At 36.4% G+C, this 19,485-nt stretch overlaps 1 protein-coding gene across 1 annotated transcript in view; it reads left to right on the top strand.

Moving 5' to 3' along the window:
• The window catches only part of gsk3ba (glycogen synthase kinase 3 beta, genome duplicate a), a gene marked incomplete at its 5' end in the record, with an annotated part of 28,028 nt that overhangs the window by 3,700 nt on the left and 4,843 nt on the right, over nucleotides 1-19,485 (top strand). The window contains 8 exons of the mRNA XM_016529659.1: nucleotides 4,871-4,954; nucleotides 11,565-11,675; nucleotides 12,941-13,071; nucleotides 13,794-13,900; nucleotides 15,638-15,735; nucleotides 16,333-16,428; nucleotides 18,705-18,891; nucleotides 19,002-19,100. Coding sequence (XP_016385145.1) covers nucleotides 4,871-4,954; nucleotides 11,565-11,675; nucleotides 12,941-13,071; nucleotides 13,794-13,900; nucleotides 15,638-15,735; nucleotides 16,333-16,428; nucleotides 18,705-18,891; nucleotides 19,002-19,100 — 913 coding nt within the window. The remainder of the gene's footprint in view (nucleotides 1-4,870; nucleotides 4,955-11,564; nucleotides 11,676-12,940; nucleotides 13,072-13,793; nucleotides 13,901-15,637; nucleotides 15,736-16,332; nucleotides 16,429-18,704; nucleotides 18,892-19,001; nucleotides 19,101-19,485) is intronic.

The following is a 19,485-nucleotide window of genomic DNA, read 5'->3' as shown; positions in this document are numbered from 1 at the left end:
TGTTTAAAATGTAGGCTACATTTAAAATGTAAAATGTTCACTTAATATTACCTTTTTTGTTGAACTGTTGTAAAAATTAATGGCACATTTGCCATCGTTTGGATATTCAGGGAAATTTGCATTCTTGCTCGTATCTTAAACATGAAAACAATAACACGCACAGAGTGTGTCTGTATCGAAGAGAGTTTAAATCAATCTCAATGTACAGTGCGTGTCAATATTTGCTCTTCACGCTATTAAGTGAAGATCTACTTTAAAGATACATTGAACAGCAGTGCGATTTGCTAAAGCAGCATATTCAGTGGCCATCCTATCACATGCACGCTGCTTGTGTGGATGCAGTCAGTTTTGACCGCAAAAAATGAGGTAAGCTGATTGGATATCATATATTTGACCGTTTACGGCACCCCCATTTTCCTGTTTTTACATTAGAAGCGGCATTTTGCTTGTCAGAAATACGTTCGGTTTTAATGTTGCTTTAAGTTGGGGTATTAAATGAATGCCAAAACTCAGAATTTTGTTCGCGTACCCCCCACCATCATCTCACGTACCCCAGTTTGAGAATCACTGTTCTAGGGTGATAGTGCTGCCTGTATTGGCAACATTTTAAGCATTTTAAGTCATCATTGGCACATTTCCAACAGGAAGGTTCTTCCAGAATGTACAGGCATAATTATACTTCCTTCTGTAATGGCTTCTGGGCAAATTCTATGTATTTTGAAGTAGAAGTCCAGTGAAAAAATCCATCAAACACAGCAGATGAACCTAGTGCAATGTCAGTTCTAAATATATAATTCATTCAATAACAAGAAATATTCATAGAAATGTTAAATCAATGGAATGCTCCCCAATGCTCCCCTGAAAAAAAACATTTGCTTTTTCTCGCAAACGTTTTGCGTTCACCTGAGAAAAGTGAATTTTTCATTGAAATAGTGGGGTTTTTTACATTATAAATGTCCCTCTAATTACTAATAGACTATTGTACCCAATATTTGTGTATTATATATATATTTTTTAAAATATATTTTATTATATATTTTTATTAAGTCTGCATCAAGTCAAAATTGACCCTACTTTGTTAGAGCACATTAAAACATTCGTTTTTCATCGTAGTCTTTACAAGGATGTGCACTAAAACACATCTGCCTCTGTTTTTTCCTCATTCAATAATCCGTTTTACTCAGAAATACGTCACAATACTGAAGTAAATTTGGTTGTAACGTCCAGTTCATACAAACTTTAAAGTACTCAGCTGTTATCTTAGCAACATGCTAACACCAACCTCTGTTGAAATCAATCACTATTCAAAAAACAATATGTCATCCTCACTAATATTTACCAAGTAAAGTTTGGTAAACTATTTGTCTTTTGCTGGTTAGAGATAGTTTTTTTTTCTCTAAGCTGCCACCTGTTGTTTTCGGAAAATAGTGCAAAACCCGTTAAGTATAAACACCTGTCAAACGCTGTGAGGAGTGTGCATCATCTATGAAGCTTCACGTGATACTGTTATTTCTGTCATTTCTTTCCACCTTCCTTTCAATGGAGTTTGCTCCCTCTCTTGCTCAAAGCTTTTCCTAGCGAGGATCTGTATGTGTGAAGTGTGTCAGCATCTGTAGGGGTGTTTATCTGTGTGACCTTTACCCTGCAACAAACACACACACATACATGATAATAGCATGTGAGAACAGTCCTACTATTCATATCTCACAAGCACAAGCTTCTTACTTTGACATTAGTGGATATTTGTATTATTAGTTAGTATGTATAAAAAAAATAAAGAAAAACCTAGATATGTATGTATATATATATATATATATATACATACATACATGATACATCCATATGCTGATTTTGTCAGCAGAAGCCAGTAATCCAGCACTGCTGTTTTTAGGTTACTCAGATGCTTGTGTGATGTAATAGTGCAGCTGAAGTGATGTAATTGGGGCTTTTCAGAGGAATCAATCATTTTCCATGAAGCGATTGTGTACTTGGCCGTGTGCATGAAGCAAAGGTACTGTTTGCTTTATCCTTAACCAAGTATATAACTGTATTAGAAGGCTGTGCAATAAACAGTAGCTAAGATATTCTATCTTTGCTTATTCTAAGCGTGATATTATTCGTTCTCAATATTTATGTTTTCTCTAAAATAACTTTAAATGGTTTCATTTAAATCAGAGAAACCATAATTTTAGCCGAACAGCCATTGTATACAAGTAGATTCAAAATTTGTAATGTTGATTTCAATGATTTCAACTGTCAACTGATTTGGCTGAAGTGGATGTAGTTGTGTGTGTAAATGGAGTGGCCTGATGAGAGTGACTGTATGCAGAGTTGGCAGTGACTAGTGTGTTCACAAATTACCACTGACCGTGTGATTGTGATGGAGTTACAGGCTAATAGAGTCACACACACACACACACACACACAATCTCAAGTTTGATTCCGCACCCCTCCCTCTGTCTCCGCAGGTTACTTTTTACAACTTCATTGTCAGAATACCAAAATTCAGTACCCGATAACTACCAATAATTTCACAATTATTTATACTACAGCAAAAACGAATATTAAACTCACAACTTTAAATTTTATAACTTAAAATATTATAATAATATAAAGTTTACTATCAAATTAGAACATGTTTTCACATATTTACTAATTATGTACACATTGCTCAAGTTTTTTGAAGTGATTATTCAAGTAAGCAGAAAGTAACTGATAACTAAAATAAATGAAAGAATTAAATTAAGAGCACTTTTTCTTGTCAATAATATACAGCAGCAAATCTATGAGGCTGCATTTGCTGTATACTGTATGACTACAAGTGATGATACTATTTTTTTTTAAATTAATTTATTTATTTTTTACACATATGTTCTTAAAATGTGTGTGAATTTGTCTGCAAGATGCATTGCAAGAGATGTGAAGAATACAGGCTGCTGTCCAAAGGCAATGTATCCAGAGAGAAACGAAAAATGCATTATATTATAATTACTGTGACAATGCATTGATTTAAATTATGTCATCTATAGCAGTTTATACAGATTCCATTCATACTAATTGCAAACCATACCAAAGTGACTTTAACTCAAACCACCTTTTCAAGTGGACTTCATTTTGTCAGACCGCTTCACACCAACCAAACAAACCAAACTTTAATGTCAAACAGACACTGAATGTATATGCCCTGCTATTTTCCAAAGTGACTGTGGCCTTGACTAAACAAATCCTCAAAAGCCTTAAAGTTGTATCAGATATGAAGTCTTCCTGTATTTAATGCCCTGCCGTCATCTTCTGCTGCTCTCATTGTAAATAGAGGAAGCATCTCTCTCAGATGCACGTACAATGTGGGTGGTGCTTTAAATAAAATTGTTGATTAGCCAGTTTCTCTCATGGAAGCCGCCAGATGACACTGGTTGTCATGGTTACGGGCCATTTCAGTAGCTCTATTTTGGTCTATTATTCTGGTCAGATGTGGGTCGGAAACTGACCCAAGTCCTCTAAGCGAGAACTCTCGAGAACTTTATTTGTTGCTGTGTATGTGTTTTATTTGAATTGCACTTCACATATATCAGTCATTCTTACAGTTCTATTTCAGCAGTTTATTGTTGGAATAAATTAATGAATAAATCAATCAGTTCATGACCAATTGGAGAATTTTTTTTTTGCTGGATCACAAGGCTTCAAAGGGACGTCAGTGATCCCATATGTGACCCTGGACCACAAAACCAGTCATAAGGGTCAATTTTTTGAAATTGAGATTTATACATCATCTGAAAGCTGAATAAATAAGATTTCCCTTGATGTATGGTTTGTTAGGACAATATTTGGCCGAACTATTTGAAAATCTGGAATCTGAGGGTGCAAAAATAATCGAAATATTGAGAAAATCGCCTTTAAAGTTGTCCAGATGAAGTCTATAGCAACGCATATTTCTACAAATAATATATCTTTGATATATTTATGAAAAGTAAAGTAGGAAAGTAAGACATTTACAAAATATCTTCATGGAACATGATCTTTACTTAATATCCTAATGATTTTTGGCATAAAAGAAAAATCGATAATTTTGACCCATACAAAGTTTTGTTGGCTATTGCTACAAATATACCCGTGCGACTTCTGACTGGTTTTGTGGTCCAGGGCCACATATGGCATCTTTGCAGTTTTTACACTTTGAAATGTTAAAAGGTGGTAAACTGAGCTCAGAGTACTGCTGTTGCTGAGTACTACACTCTATTAGCAGCTGAATATATTTTTTAACTTAAAGGCGACATATTATGCCCCTTTTTACAATATGTAATATAAGTCTCTGGTGTCCCCAGAATGTGTCTGTGAAGTTTCAGCTCAAAATACCCCACAGATCATTTATTATATCATTTTGAAAATGCCTATTTTGAGTGGAAGCAGAAACACGCTGTTTTTCGTGCCTGTCTTTTTAAATGCAAATGAGCTGCTGCTCCCCGCCCCCTTTTCCAGAATAGAGCTGCGCCATTACAGCTCGGACCTGCTAAAAACATCTGTTTTGGTTCTGATTATCATGTTTATCACGCTGAAATCATGCGTTTTTAATCATATTAGTTTAAACTTCTGATACATGGTTTTCTGAGTGCACACGTTCAGAAAGCGGCTGTCACAGCATGTGAGTAGCCTACTAAACTAAGTTCTAGGGGAGTGAAATCGGACGCGCTTGTTTTTTCAGACACTTGCAGAAAAAGGCTCACCAAAACAAAGTTACTGGGTTAATCTTTTTCACGTTTCCTTGGTTGGTAGATGCACCGGGGACCTGATTATAGAACTTAAAACCTGGAAAAGTCAGATTTTCATGATATATGTCACCTTTAAATTGTTTTCTTGTTTGTGTTTCTTGCAGAACCGTGAGCTTCAGATCATGAGAAAACTGGACCACTGCAACATTGTGCGTCTGCGTTATTTCTTCTATTCCAGTGGAGATAAGGCAAGTGTCTCTGCTATATCACTTCATCTTTTGTTTTATCTCACGCTACATCACGGTGTGTTTTTATGCTATTAAAGTTGGTAAGTTCTATTCATTTTCGTGAATCAGTTTAAACTGTATGTTAAAATATTTTAGTAAAAATATCTGTAGGTTTATTAGTATATATAGCAATATTACTAAATGCAAATAAAAAATATAAAGGTAAAAGAATGAGAAAACTATTTTAATTAGATTTTGCTATATTTTGAGTATTTCATTAGATATTTTCAAAGTACTTTCAGAGAAAATACATAAATATCAAGATAATCACTACGGTTCAAAAGTTTGTGGTCAGTAAGATTTTTTGATGTTTTTGAAAGAAGTCTCTTATACTCACTAAGACATTTATTTGTAAAAAAAAAAAAAATACAGTAAGAACAGTATAACCTCCTGAGACCCTGCATCCTCATATGAGGACATTATATTTTAGTGAATTTCTCTGAGACTATACAAGTCTGGATGTCCTGTACAGAGCACATTCAGGACTTTTCAGAGACACTAAATGTTTGGATGTTTCACCATGACCATTGATGCAAAGCTGAATTTTCAGCATCATTGCTCCAGTTTTCAGTGTCACATGATAAAACTTTCTAATATGCTGATTTGCTGCTCAACAAACATTTCTTATTATTATCAATGTTGAAGACAGTATTTTTTGTGGAAACCTTTTTTTTTTCTCCAGGAAACCTTTTTCTTCAGGATGCTTTGTTCAAAAAGAAAGTTCAAAGAACAGCATTTATTTGAAATATAAATCTTTTACATTATAAATGTCTTTACTGTGTCTTTTGATCAGTTTAATGCATCCTTGCTGAATAAAAGTATTTATTTTATTTTAAAAAAACTTTTTAAGGTATATGTATTTAATATAATCAAATAGGTAATAATAATATTATAATATATATTTTATATTCTAATAATAATATTTTTTTGACTATATCACCCAGCCCATCTACATCAGTCATGCTTCTCTGTGTTTGTTAATCTCTAATGGAGTCTAATGGCGCCCAGATGCTGACCTGTGAGAAATCGACTCTGAGAACTTGTGCCCATGTGATTATCTGCTTTATCTGCTTGGCATATATAGACCTAACACACTCTGACTGAGATATTAAGACACACACACATAATTACTGTCAACGCTGCAGCATCGCCTAACCACCAACCACACATCTACCTCTCTGTCTTTCTTGGTCTCGATTATATCACACATCGTACGCACAGACCCTCTCGACCTCTCTCCCACACCCATGACTTTGCAAAAACGCCTGACCACCCTTTTTTTCTTCTCTGAGAAACACGCTTTCGAAATGTCAGTAGCTGGTTTCCGCTCACACGCCCACACGCACGCCCCGGCTCCTCTGTAATCACAGAGCACTGGGGTAAAGGCTGACAGGGAGTGCATGGAGAACAGGTCTATAAAATAATAAAAATCTCTAAGAAACTAGAACAAGGGCTGAAGGGGAGGGAAGAGAGAGAGATCTGTAGACAGACGGCCGTGTCCATGTCGCTAATGATATGGCAACAGTCCAGTCACTGAGAACAAACACTTGACATTTGACCATCATCACTTTTATGTTAGAGGTGAAGTGTGTAATTTTTTGATGTTAAAGTGCTTTCTCTTTTCTGAGCTTAAAGGTGAAGAGTGTGATTTCTGTGTCACTAGCTGTGCTGAACTGGTGCGTTTTATCAAAAGCATCGTTAACCAACTATGGTCGCTATGTTTTCCGAAACCATAGTTTCAACAAACATTTTCAAACAACATCACAAAGTTGTATGGTTGGAACCAAAACTCTTGACCTGTGGTTAGAAGCATAGTTTCTTACTAAAATGACATTTGGACTTCATGCTCATGCTCTTAGCTTCAGTACATACAATATTAACGTGATATAAAAGATGAGTCATTGTCTGGCTATCTGATATTTTGGTATGGAGATAGGATCATGATTTTTTAGAAGTATTACAGCACACCATGAGCATATATTAGCACTGTTTCTTGATTGCTTTTGGCATCTGATCGAGAAATGATGACACAGAAATGATGACGTGTGATGTCATAACAGCGCACATCTTTCATTCTATTTAAATATACATTGTAAAAAAAATATTGTTTCAAATGCTAAGTTCTGTCATTAAACTCTAGATGGCACTGGCTGATGGGTCGTTAACATAAACTGATGATATTCACAGCATTAAACGACTTGGCAGAAGCTGATTGGTTCATGTTGCATACACAGCCAATGAGTTTACTGCTTTACTTTTAAATATCTGGTTAGCATTCACTAGAGCATTTCGCAGCGTGCTTTCAGAGTTCCTCTGAAACCCTCCACCCTCCCCAGCTCCACCTGTATAGACCTGTTACGGTTTATTATATGTGCTACTTGTGCAGCAGCAGTATGTCTTAAATACTCATAGCACCGTATCGGCATATGTATTGGCAGTAGCAAGTTCCTACTTGCTTTGCAGCAGCAGCAGCAGCAATAATCTACAACATCAGCAATAACCAACAACAGCAGCAATTTAGCAGCAACCAACTACATTAACATTGTCACATCCTTTACCATGCTAAAATCTTCCAAGAGTTGTCATGATAGAACTTAAAAAAGTAAGAGTTTGCCCTAAAATTTTAAGTTTAGTCAAATTGAAATGTGAAGTACTAAGTGACAACTTGGATATTTGAGTTGACTAAACTTAAAATGTTAAGGCAGCACGGACACTTCATTTTTTAAGTTGAAACAATTTTAATTTGTATTATTATTTTTTTTACAGTGCATATACATTTCATTCTATACATTTTAGTGTTGACAATCAGCACTTGTGTGTAAAAGTGTGCATAAGTACATAAATATGTAAGACCTGGGACACTAGACGTTTTTTTAAACCTTAACTGATTTTAAAACCATGGGAGACCACAGACATGAAGACAGTTTCAACCGATTTTTAGCCTTATAATCCTCTGAACGCGCACACTAGATGATTCGGCCAGACCGCGAGACCACACACTTGTTGATTGTAGGAACGATTTCGCAGTGACACGAGATCTCACGGAGACTCATGAGATCAAACGTGACTGGAGAAGAAAAACACATGGAGGACAATCAACGTTGTCAGCTGGCTCTCCTGGCGCGCGTTCTGTTGTACAGTGAAAATCACAATAGAAAAAAAAAAGAATATGGGTGATGTTCTTTCTCAGCACTCTACTTTAGTGGCATGTTTGTGGCTGCCAAGCCCAAGTTTCAGATATAGAAACACGCAACATTTTTTTTAATATAACTCCAATTGTATTCGTTTGAAAGAAAATCATAAACTGGCTTGAGGGTGAGTAAATCATGGGGTAATTTTCATTTTTGGGTGAACTATCCTTTTTGGCACTTTTGTTGTAATGTCATCATGCAATAAGTGACTGATTTTAAACTGTGTGCATCATACAAATGATCACTTGAAATGCCCAAGAGACTTGATTCACAATTGGTTTTAGTTTCATGGAATACTGTAACAAGCAAAAAAAAAAAAAGAGCACATAAAACGTTTGGCAATATCTTTATAGATTTTTTTTAATTCTTGTATTATTTTATTGATAATTTTTAGTTTTGAATGATTTATATTTATAATCAACTTTTCTCTCACGTTATGCAAAGTATTGGGTATAATTTTGAATGAAAAAAGAAGGCAGCATCAATATGCTGAATGCTTTTTGGAATAGCCTTCATGTCTGGAGTGCTCTTGATGCTTTAAAATGCTGCCTACATAATGGGTCACTAGGTTTTCCAACAGAAGTGTGTGTGTGTGTGTGTGTGTGTGTGTTAGGCCTGTCGCAACAATCAATATATCAATTTATCGCACAATATATGTACATGACCTCAATCATTTTTGGTGACGCAATATATTGCCCATTTACTTAAAAATTTATGTCACCATGTTTTTTGCATTCCACTTGCGCCTGTGTCTTTTGCAGCTTCTCGTACATAATGTGGTGTAGTCTGTGCTAGTTTAAATTTTAAAAATGCTTCTACAAAAAAAGTTTCATCTGCAGATATGGCCTTGTTTTGGGATCTGTGCCTTTGTGCATATGGACATCTGACTGCTAAGTAGGGATTGTGTTTTTCAGCAATACAGTGCACCCTTAATTTACAGAGAAAAGTAGGTCCAGGAAAAATCTTTAGATGGAAAAATCTCCATAAGTTATTTGTGAATTTTCCTTTTTTCTACATTTCACATGTATGTAGTTAGGCTTTATCTTGAATTTTAGTAGTTTTATTGGATTTTTTCATAACCTCTGGTTAGCGCATATAGCTTCACCTCCCTGTAGGTTTGGCTCTGACAGGAGCTGTTTGTGGAAGAAACGGTAATAGCAGGGCCTGGGGACAGATGAGTCTCTACCTGTGGCTCCCTCACTGAGGCATGAGCCACAGATCACCCAATTGCATGCTCACAAAGTCATGTGACCACAGAGCAGCAGCCAATCAGATGGCCCTGTAATCTGATGGGGGCATCTCAGGAGCTAGTCGCCTCAGAGCTTCTCCGATTGGCCGTAATTGAGGAAGTGTTGCTGTTGCTGTAGTAAGGGTGGAGAGTGAGTCACATTCCACTTGTGCCTGTGTCTTTTGCAGCTTCTCGTACATAATGTGGTGTAGTCTGTGCTAGTTTAAATTTTAAAAATGCTTCTACAAAAAAAGTTTCATCTGCAGATATGGCCTTGTTTTGGGATCTGTGCCTTTGTGCATATGGACATCTGACTGCTAAGTAGGGATTGTGTTTTTCAGCAATACAGTGCACCCTTAATTTACAGAGAAAAGTAGGTCCAGGAAAAATCTTTAGATGGAAAAATCTCCATAAGTTATTTGTGAATTTTCCTTTTTTCTACATTTCACATGTATGTAGTTAGGCTTTATCTTGAATTTTAGTAGTTTTATTGGATTTTTTCATAACCTCTGGTTAGCGCATATAGCTTCACCTCCCTGTAGGTTTGGCTCTGACAGGAGCTGTTTGTGGAAGAAACGGTAATAGCAGGGCCTGGGGACAGATGAGTCTCTACCTGTGGCTCCCTCACTGAGGCATGAGCCACAGATCACCCAATTGCATGCTCACAAAGTCATGTGACCACAGAGCAGCAGCCAATCAGATGGCCCTGTAATCTGATGGGGGCATCTCAGGAGCTAGTCGCCTCAGAGCTTCTCCGATTGGCCGTAATTGAGGAAGTGTTGCTGTTGCTGTAGTAAGGGTGGAGAGTGAGTCATCGCTACGACTAATTTTAGCTGCACAGCACAGTCAGCGGGTGGTTTGGGTTATTTTCCCACATTGTTTTAGGAAATCAAACATCTGTTATTAGAGACTACTTATAAATCAGAGTCAAAGCAGAGAAAGAAAAATGACTTGGGCACTGAAAAATTCATTGCATATTTTGTCTTTGTGAAGAACAGCCATTCACTGTGTCCTGGTGAAATACTTTGTTGCTTGTAACTTGTATATATATATATATATATATATGTTTGGATTTATTTATTTATGTTACTTGTAATTATTTTTTCAGATTTAATGCAGATTTTGATAAAGGAATAGTTTACAAAAACATAAAGTTTGTCATCAATTACTCACCCTCATGCTACTCCAAACCTTTTCTTGCTCTTGTGAAATACCAAACAAGATACAGTGCAAAAATGTTTGAAGTGCTATTTTTAATAGTTAAGTATCTTAACTTCATACATTTAGCAGAGTAACTTCTATTTATTTTCAAGATTTATTTAATTTTGTTATTAGTAATTATTTTTCAGATTTGATCCATATAGTAATAAAGCAATAGTTTACCAAAACATAAACAAAACATTTTTAACAAAAGAAAGTTATTTATGTGAAAATGTATGATGACAGAATTTTATTTTTTGGGTAAAATAATCCCTTTATGTTTTGTATCTATATTTATATCTTTTATATTTGGACTTCTTATTCTTATATTCAAGTATCTTGACATGTTTAGCAGAGTATGTGAGGTCGGTTTGACTCATGTCCTTTTGAGTCATGCCTAAAGTAAATGAGCTCAGGCATGTCAGATTCAGCAGAAATAGACTCTCTCACAACTGAACTTGTGGAGGAAGGAAGAAGGGCATAATAGACAGGATGTGACATCAGACGAGGGGTCAGAGTGGCCCTGTAGGCCACCCTATTGAGCTCTTCCTTTTCTTCAGTTCTACAGGAGGATATGACTTCAGTGTCTGAGCATGTATGTTATGTAAAGATGGTGGGCACAATCATCGCTCGCTTTTAGGCACGGTTCCACACAATGCATGGCATTCAACGTCCACAATGACATCATGCTAGAGAATTGGCTGTTTTTGTGTCGTTTCCATAGCAGCTGTTTTTACGGTTCATACGCTGGTTGTGCAGTCATTGAGATATATGGAGGGATGCAGCGTATGGGACATTTTTAGTATAGACATTGACTCAGAGTCATTATCCTCTTCCATACCGAGCTGGTTTTATATATAGATTCACTAAAGTTATATACGTATGTGCTATAAAGACTGACACTTTTAACTCTGTGACTTCAAGTATTTGCTTTCTTGTTTTCTGTCCACAGAAAGATGAGGTGTATCTGAATCTGGTTCTGGACTACGTCCCTGAGACCGTCTACAGAGTGGCGAGACACTACAGCCGCGCTAAGCAGACCCTTCCCATGGTTTATGTAAAGGTGCGGATTGTTCCTAATGTGTGTTTGTGTGAGCGATGTGTGCATCCTGAATGAAAACCTTGTGTTTTGTTCCCGCTGGTGAGTATATGGGTCAGCCGAGAGTGTTGGCGTTTGTTCCCCCTCCTCCCGTGCAGTTTTGCGTCACCAGTGTCTTGACTGCTGTGATGACATCGTCCTGAGTTATATCCTTCCTGCTATTGGCAAGATGAGACATAAATAGTCAAACACACACACACACACATACTTGAATATGTGTACAGATCAAATTATATGGGAAAACTTTCCACTTAGAAGTTAATTAGTGGTTCTCGACCAGGGGGTCAGGGCCCACTAGGGGGCCTCAGCACACTTCCAAGAGGACAACAGGATTACTTTGTTTTTGCTTAATGATTTAAGACAAAACAAACATTTAAAAAGTGATTTCTAAATCTGAAAAAATCATGTAAATTAATAGAATTTTATAACTCCATGGTAATTTTTATGAAGAATATACTATAGTCTAGTTATTCCAAGCTCTAAATGCTTTAAATGAATATTTTACTCAAAAAAGTGTCATTATTTCCCTATTACGTAGAGAAATACATAATGGTAAGGGAAATGCCATTACACATCCTTACCTATTTACTTTCTTTTATTTGTGGAACAAAAAAATTTGTATTTTTTTAAGAATTCTGTGGCCACTTCTTTGCATATAATGAATGTGAATGGGGACTGGGGCTCTTTCCACCATAAGAGAATCATAAAAGTACTCCATATGACTCTTGGAACTATATTCCAAGTCTTGGTGATGAACAGAGCAAAAATCATTATTCACTGATAATCTTCCCCTCTTTCAAAGCTCTAAAAATGGAGTAATGAATGCGATAAAATGCCATTGATGTCAGTGCAGCTTTGTTTGCCTTATATTATTTGCCATATTGCTTCAGAATAGTCAAATGGACCACCTTTATGATCCTTAAAAAGTACTGTGGTGTTTTTAAAGTCATTTTAGATCTTGACAGCACCAGTCCCCATTTACTTTCATTATATGTTACACAGCAGCCATTATATTGTTCAAAAATTCACCTTCTCTGTTCTGAAAAAAAAAAGTCATTTGGATTTAAACCAGTGGATCTGGAGAATTATCATTAGAATTTCATTAAATCATTTGATATTACAAGTGATATAAAAACAAAATGATATTATGCATTTTTGGGGTACATTTTTTGTGAGCTGTTTTTATGACTGCTTTAGTGACCTGATGACTTTTCTCTTCATCACTACAGTTGTACATGTACCAGCTCTTCAGGAGTCTGGCCTATATCCATTCCTTTGGGATCTGCCATCGGGACATCAAACCGCAGAATCTTCTGCTGGACCCAGACACGGCGGTGCTCAAACTCTGTGACTTTGGCAGGTCAGTTGGCAATCTCTTGATAGCCAGTTCATAGGAGACAATGGCTTTTCTGATAACCTTTCAATGGTCTATTGCGGCCCCAGCGGATCTGTGAACTGAAAGCAGCGCTTTACTGCGTTTAACCTGATAATCCCATATTACACCTCGCCAGAGGCCTCCAGATGGTCTCGCTATGCTCGCAGATATCAGTGCTGACTTCAGCCGTCCTCATTTAGCCTGCTTTTCACATTTTTCTGCTAAAAATTTTAGGTGAAGTGATAGTCGGGTATCCATTTTTCACTTGCCTTACGTCTGTTGGCTGAAAACTAGGGCATGTGAATCCGCCGTTTGTTAATGAATACCTTATACTGGGGACTTAGACAAAAATAATGCAAATTTTCCTTGAATGAGGAGACCGATTAGCAGTAGTCTTCATGTACTCTGAATAGAGCCTTAAGATGCTTTTGAGCTGTTAGCAACTTTGCAACCAGCTAAAAAAAGAAACTCTTTAGATTTCAGGTGATTTTTTTTTAGCTCTAAATGAGTTGAGTTAGAACAATTTTAGTGGTTAAAGTTATTCAAAAGTGAACATTTTGTAATGTACTCGGCCTCATGCATGGGATTTATGCTGCCAACAAGCTCCAAAAAGACAGAGTAGTTGACTGAAATGGTAATGAGTGTGATCAGAGATTGTTCTTGCTCGGAGAGTTAACACCTGTGACAATCTGTCTTTTTGGTCGCAGTGCTAAGCAGTTAGTACGTGGGGAGCCCAATGTTTCCTACATATGCTCACGGTACTACAGAGCCCCTGAACTCATCTTTGGAGCAACCGACTACACATCCAGCATAGGTATATGAGCTTTAATTGTACTACCATGCAAATCATTTCTGCTTCAATAAACTACTCCTCCATTATGTTGCTATCACCTCTTGTCATGGTAAATACGCAAATTCATGCCAAAAGTGACCCTTGTGAAAAAGAAGTAGACTGTAGCATTTTTTTTTAGAGTACTTAAATAATATACTTAAGTGTGAATTAAAAATAATGTTTCTGGACCCTTAGTTGCTTGTTGATTGCAATTAAATACAAATGTATTACATTTTGATTTATACTAAATGCATTTAGAACTTTTTTGGCACACTTAATCAGGACTTAAGTACATCTTTATATAAATTTTGAATTATCATAAAAATAATGATTTTCATAAGTACTGATGTTAATAAACTACAATTATAATAGTGTTTTACATATGCTTTAGTATGTTAGTCAACACATCAAAACAAGTGTACTTTTTTAAAGCTCGACAAAATATTAAAACATAATGATTTAAAATATAAAACTTAATTTCATTTTTAAAGTGCACTTAAGTGTGTTAAGAAATAGGGTTGTGTGTTGCTACCAAGTTGGCCAAATTTTAATTTATTAATTCATATTATCTGCAAGTACAATTTTTTTTAAAACATACTTTAAAGATGTGAAGTACACATTGAGAACAATTACTTGCACTTCTTTTTCACAAGAGAATACACTGATATATCAGCTAGGCCAAATATTAAGCTGATATTTGGCCATTCTGGGACTATCAATAGTCATAACAGCTTGTTCATATCTACAGCCTTAATATTTCACTTATGCATTTTTATCTGTATATTTTGGAGTAGATTTTGTGTAAATATTATGTACAATTAATGTTAATGTAATTTTAGTTGTATTTATTTATTTCACATTTTTATTTACTATGATTCCGTTGGTTTTAGTGGCCACCTTGATCTCTAAATATTGTATCAGCTATTGAAAAGTCAAATCATTTGACCATTCTTTCAGAGAATAGGCCCTATAATAAGATTATGAAGCTGAAGGATCTTTCATGAACTCGTGGATTTTTTTACTCATATGTAGAGCATTGTTTTGTGTTTTTTTTTGTTTGTTTGTTTGACGTGTCGTTGGTGATTTTGCAAGGACGTACAGTGAGTGCAGTAGGCTCATAGTGTTTAGGATGTGGTCTGTGTACGAGTCCTTGACCTCTGGCTAATAAGAATGGCCTGTTGAGCGTCAGCCCTCCCTCACTCTCAGCATCTCTCTGACCCGCTTTCACTGCAGACGTGTGGTCAGCTGGCTGCGTGTTGGCGGAACTGTTGCTAGGACAACCAATTTTCCCCGGGCTTTATACAATACTGGTTGTGTCAAAGCAGCTTTACAGAGTCAAACAGGAACATAGTTTGTCAATGATGCAAGAAGACAATAACAGAGTCATTTTACAGCTAAAGTCAGTTCATTGATTGAAGTAATAATGAGAATAGAGGCTGTTGAACTCAAATAAAGAAAGAAAGAAAGAAAAAGCAAGCTAAAATGATTACATTATGGCACTTCTATTTTTTGTTCATTTATTCAACAAAAGAAAGTTATATAAGTGAAAAATGTAGGTGTCATAAAAACAATGTAGAACTCAAAAAATGAAAAAGAAAAAAAGCTAAAATGACCACGTTATGGTACCATTATGTTTTATTTTTTCATTTTACAACAGAAGAATGTTATATGCCTTGAAAACGATGTAGATGATGACAGGTGTTTCATTTTTTATTGCAGACGTGTGGTCAGCTGGCTGCGTGTTGGCGGAACTGTTGCTAGGACAACCAATTTTCCCCGGCGACAGCGGAGTGGATCAGCTGGTGGAAATCATCAAGGTACTGGCGCCGCTACACCGCCACTTCTGTCTGAGATTTAATCTCAGTGTTTACATGAGTTTGTAGGAAGAGCAACAATTGCAGAGCCACAGTCAGTTGATTTAGTTAGTTTTATACAAGACTGTTAACATGATTTATGGGTGTTTCTTCAGTTTTGTAACAGTTTTGTAAGGTGAACTCTCTTACAACTTTTCACACTCATACTAGTGTACGTGTAATTACGAATATATTGAAATAGATTCCATGCAAGTTTCAGTAGAAATGACATGAAAGTGTGTTTTAGTTTACCATAAATGTTTGTCAGTATATTCATCAGTAAATTTTAAACATATTTTAAAGACACTACAATTAAATATGAAACTAGATGTAAGTAAAAAAAATCACTCTTAGGTTTAGCTACAGTGGGTATAGAAAAGAATCACCCACTTTAAAATAATCACATTTTGTTGTTTTGCAGTCTGAAATGAAGACGGACACAGTTTTTGTTTTATCCAGCTGTATTTACTCAGTGCAACTTATAGCATCCAAGTGAAAGATAAAACCAACATGTCAGAAAAAAATTAAAAAACGGGTGTTTCTGTGTGTTTGTGGTCACAGGTGCTGGGCACTCCCACACGGGAGCAGATTCGAGAAATGAACCCAAACTACACCGAGTTCAAATTCCCGCAGATTAAGGCCCACCCATGGACTAAGGTGAGTAAACAGGTACAGGTCAACTGTTTTACTACTTCTAGCACAGCCGCCCTCCACCTCCAGCCGTCATCTCCTCTCACTGTCCTGACTCCATTCCATTCACGTCACCCGTCTGCAGCACACAGCATTTCATTATTGTTCTTAGACACACTGCTTCTCAAGTAGTTGATGAAAGAAGAAGGAAAATTTCAGTCAGGATTGTGTCTGTATGCAGACGTCCTCTTTCTGAGCTCTGTTGTGATGGCTAGCCAAGTGACCTTACAGTCTATTCCGAATCCTAGTGAGCTGCCTACGTAGGAAGCCTGGTAGGCGGAATAATTATGTTACCGCCTAAGATAGCTTGATTTAGAAGAGAGAAGGCGTTGTGTCAAGATTTTAAAAAAGCTGGCATTATAAATATGGAAATATACAATATGTGTACTGTAAGTGTTATTATGGTTCATTCAATACTAAATCAAATCAATCAATAAAAACAGTTCAGTCTAATTAAAAATGGCCTCTTTTACTCAGTATTTGTGTGCATAAGAAGGCAGTTCACTAGTTTTTGGAACAGAGCTGATGTTGGCCAGTGATGTCACATCCTCATGTCCATTTGACGTCACCAGACATGCTCTCAACATTGCTTGCTGACTTCATTACACTTTTTACAATTGCTGTTTACTCTGTGGTCTAGGTTTTAGACTGTGCACTATTGTTCAAAAGTTTGGGGTCAGTAAGATTTTTATAAGCAGCGAATGCTTTTATTCAGCAAGGCTGTATTAAATTGATTAAAAGTAGCAGTGAAGACTTTTATAATAGGCATTTATATTACAAAAGATTTCTATTTCAAAGAAATGCTGTTCTTTCGAACTTTCTATTCACCTAACAATCCTGAAAATTGAACACTGAAAAGAATGTTTCTTGAGCAGCAAATCAGCATATTAGAATGATTTCTGAAGCATCATGTGACACTGAAGACTGGAGTAATGATGCTGAAAATTCAGCTTCGCATCACAGGAATAAATGACATTTTACAACATATTCAAATAGAAAACAGTTCTTTTGAATTGTAATATTTCACAGTATGCCACCTTGGTGAGCATAAGAGACTTCTTACAGAAATATTACAAAATCTGACTGACCCCAAATTCTTGAACAGTAGTGTGTTATGCCTTGCAACTGAAACTGTTGTCATGTACATCAAACTGTCATTTGAAAATGCAGTTGAAGGACAGATGAACTGTTCCAGATGGACGTGTTATAACTGGTAATAATCTTGGTACTTTTCTTTAGTATGATTAGAAAGGGATGTTTACACAAACAAAATCTCATTTTATTTATTACTTAAAACAAAAAAAAACATTTCATAATTGAAAATTATGATGCAGATATCAAATTGATATTTTTGTACTCTAAGGTAAATTTGCCCAACACTGTAGTCCACACATTAAGTATAAAAGCAGGATCTCTCAGGTGCCCTCTGGTGGTCATTGTATGTAGTACACGACTGAGCTGCAGGGTGTGTTTTTAGTCTTATCCTGCTTCCAATCAGACCCCTCCCTTCAAACACAGTCTTACCTTCTGCACAGGATATGCCCCAGTGCCTGTGACGCAAACACCTCGAAAGGCTGAAATGCCTTCATTTTCTTCTGCTTCAAGTTATCCAGAACTAGTTTACCAAAAACAGTTCATTTATAGTGTAATAATACGTTAGATATAAACAAGTTTTAATTCAATGATTGCACTTCTTGCTCCACTGAAGACAAATACTTTAAAGACTTTGCTACAAAAAGCATATGAACATTTCATCCTTATTACCCTAGAAAAAGTATACAGTGCCTTTAACACCCCATAATGGGGCATGAAGTCACCCTATGCAGGGCAGGCTACCATAATGTCAACCTGAGGCCTAATTTGTAAAGATGTGCATATAATCATCCTAAATGTGAGTGAACGGGAGATAATTTGCTAAATGATTCATAGATGATTCAGTTTCCTATGAATGATTCATAAAACATCCATAGCTCAAGGCATGTCGCGGCTTAATCGCAATTCATGTGAGCGAGTGATCGTTCAGATGGAATGAAGAAAGCATATGCAAAATTGAAAATGTCATAATGTGTGGTTATTCCTTCAAAAAAGGTTTGTATGCACATTTTTTAATTATGTAATTACTATGTTATTATACATGTAACAAGCAAACTCTAAAATAAAGTGTTGCCGTTTATTGATACTTATTTAAGAAAATATACAACTTACTTATATACTCTTTCTAAACTTCTGAGACGTCTCCGCAGGTGTTTCGGCCACGCACGCCTCCTGAAGCCATTGCGTTGTGCTCGCGGCTGTTGGAGTACACGCCGACTGCTCGACTGACCCCGCTAGAGGCCTGCGCTCACTCCTTCTTTGATGAACTGCGGGATCCCAATGTCAAACTTCCTAATGGACGTGAGAAACCATCCTTATTCAACTTCACAACTCAAGGTATGGCATTATTTTGCATTTGTTTGTATGAAGAAAATGTGCTGTCAGATGCAAGGTAATCAGCTTTTTGATGTTGCTTGTTGGTCTGTCTTTTGTTTGACTTGACTCAGAACTGTCCAGTAACCCATCCCTGGCCTCGATCCTAATTCCTGCTCATGCACGAAACCAGGCAGGAGCTTCTACCCCCACCAACGCCTCTGCCACTTCAGGTCAGTCTTTGCTTTAGACCCTTTTTGTGCTCATCTGACATCCCTTGTCTTCTGGATATAGCTCACTCTGATACAGTGTTCATATGTTTTAGTATTTCTGGTGAACAGGGGTTTGGTGTCATAGCTGTTAGCGACCAACCAGAAAGCTAGACCATGACTGTTTTATCAATGACATTTTTATTCAATGACGTATAAAAATGTACACAGTAAAGAAAAGTTTAAAACACATGTGGCAAGTTTTAAGGCACGTTTTTATTCTTGTTGGGTTTGATGAACTTTTATACCATTTTCAAGGAACGTGTAAAGTGAATGACTCTACAAATGTCATGTGGGTTAACTATCCATCAAAAGTAATCACATATTTTCCTTATCTATCTTTATCTTC

Source organism: Sinocyclocheilus rhinocerous, unplaced genomic scaffold (assembly GCF_001515625.1).
Source record: "Sinocyclocheilus rhinocerous isolate Xijiao unplaced genomic scaffold, SAMN03320098_v1.1 scaffold30, whole genome shotgun sequence".
In the NCBI taxonomy this organism is placed as follows: domain Eukaryota; kingdom Metazoa; phylum Chordata; class Actinopteri; order Cypriniformes; family Cyprinidae; genus Sinocyclocheilus; species Sinocyclocheilus rhinocerous.
This window is presented reverse-complemented; position numbering and strand designations above follow the sequence as displayed.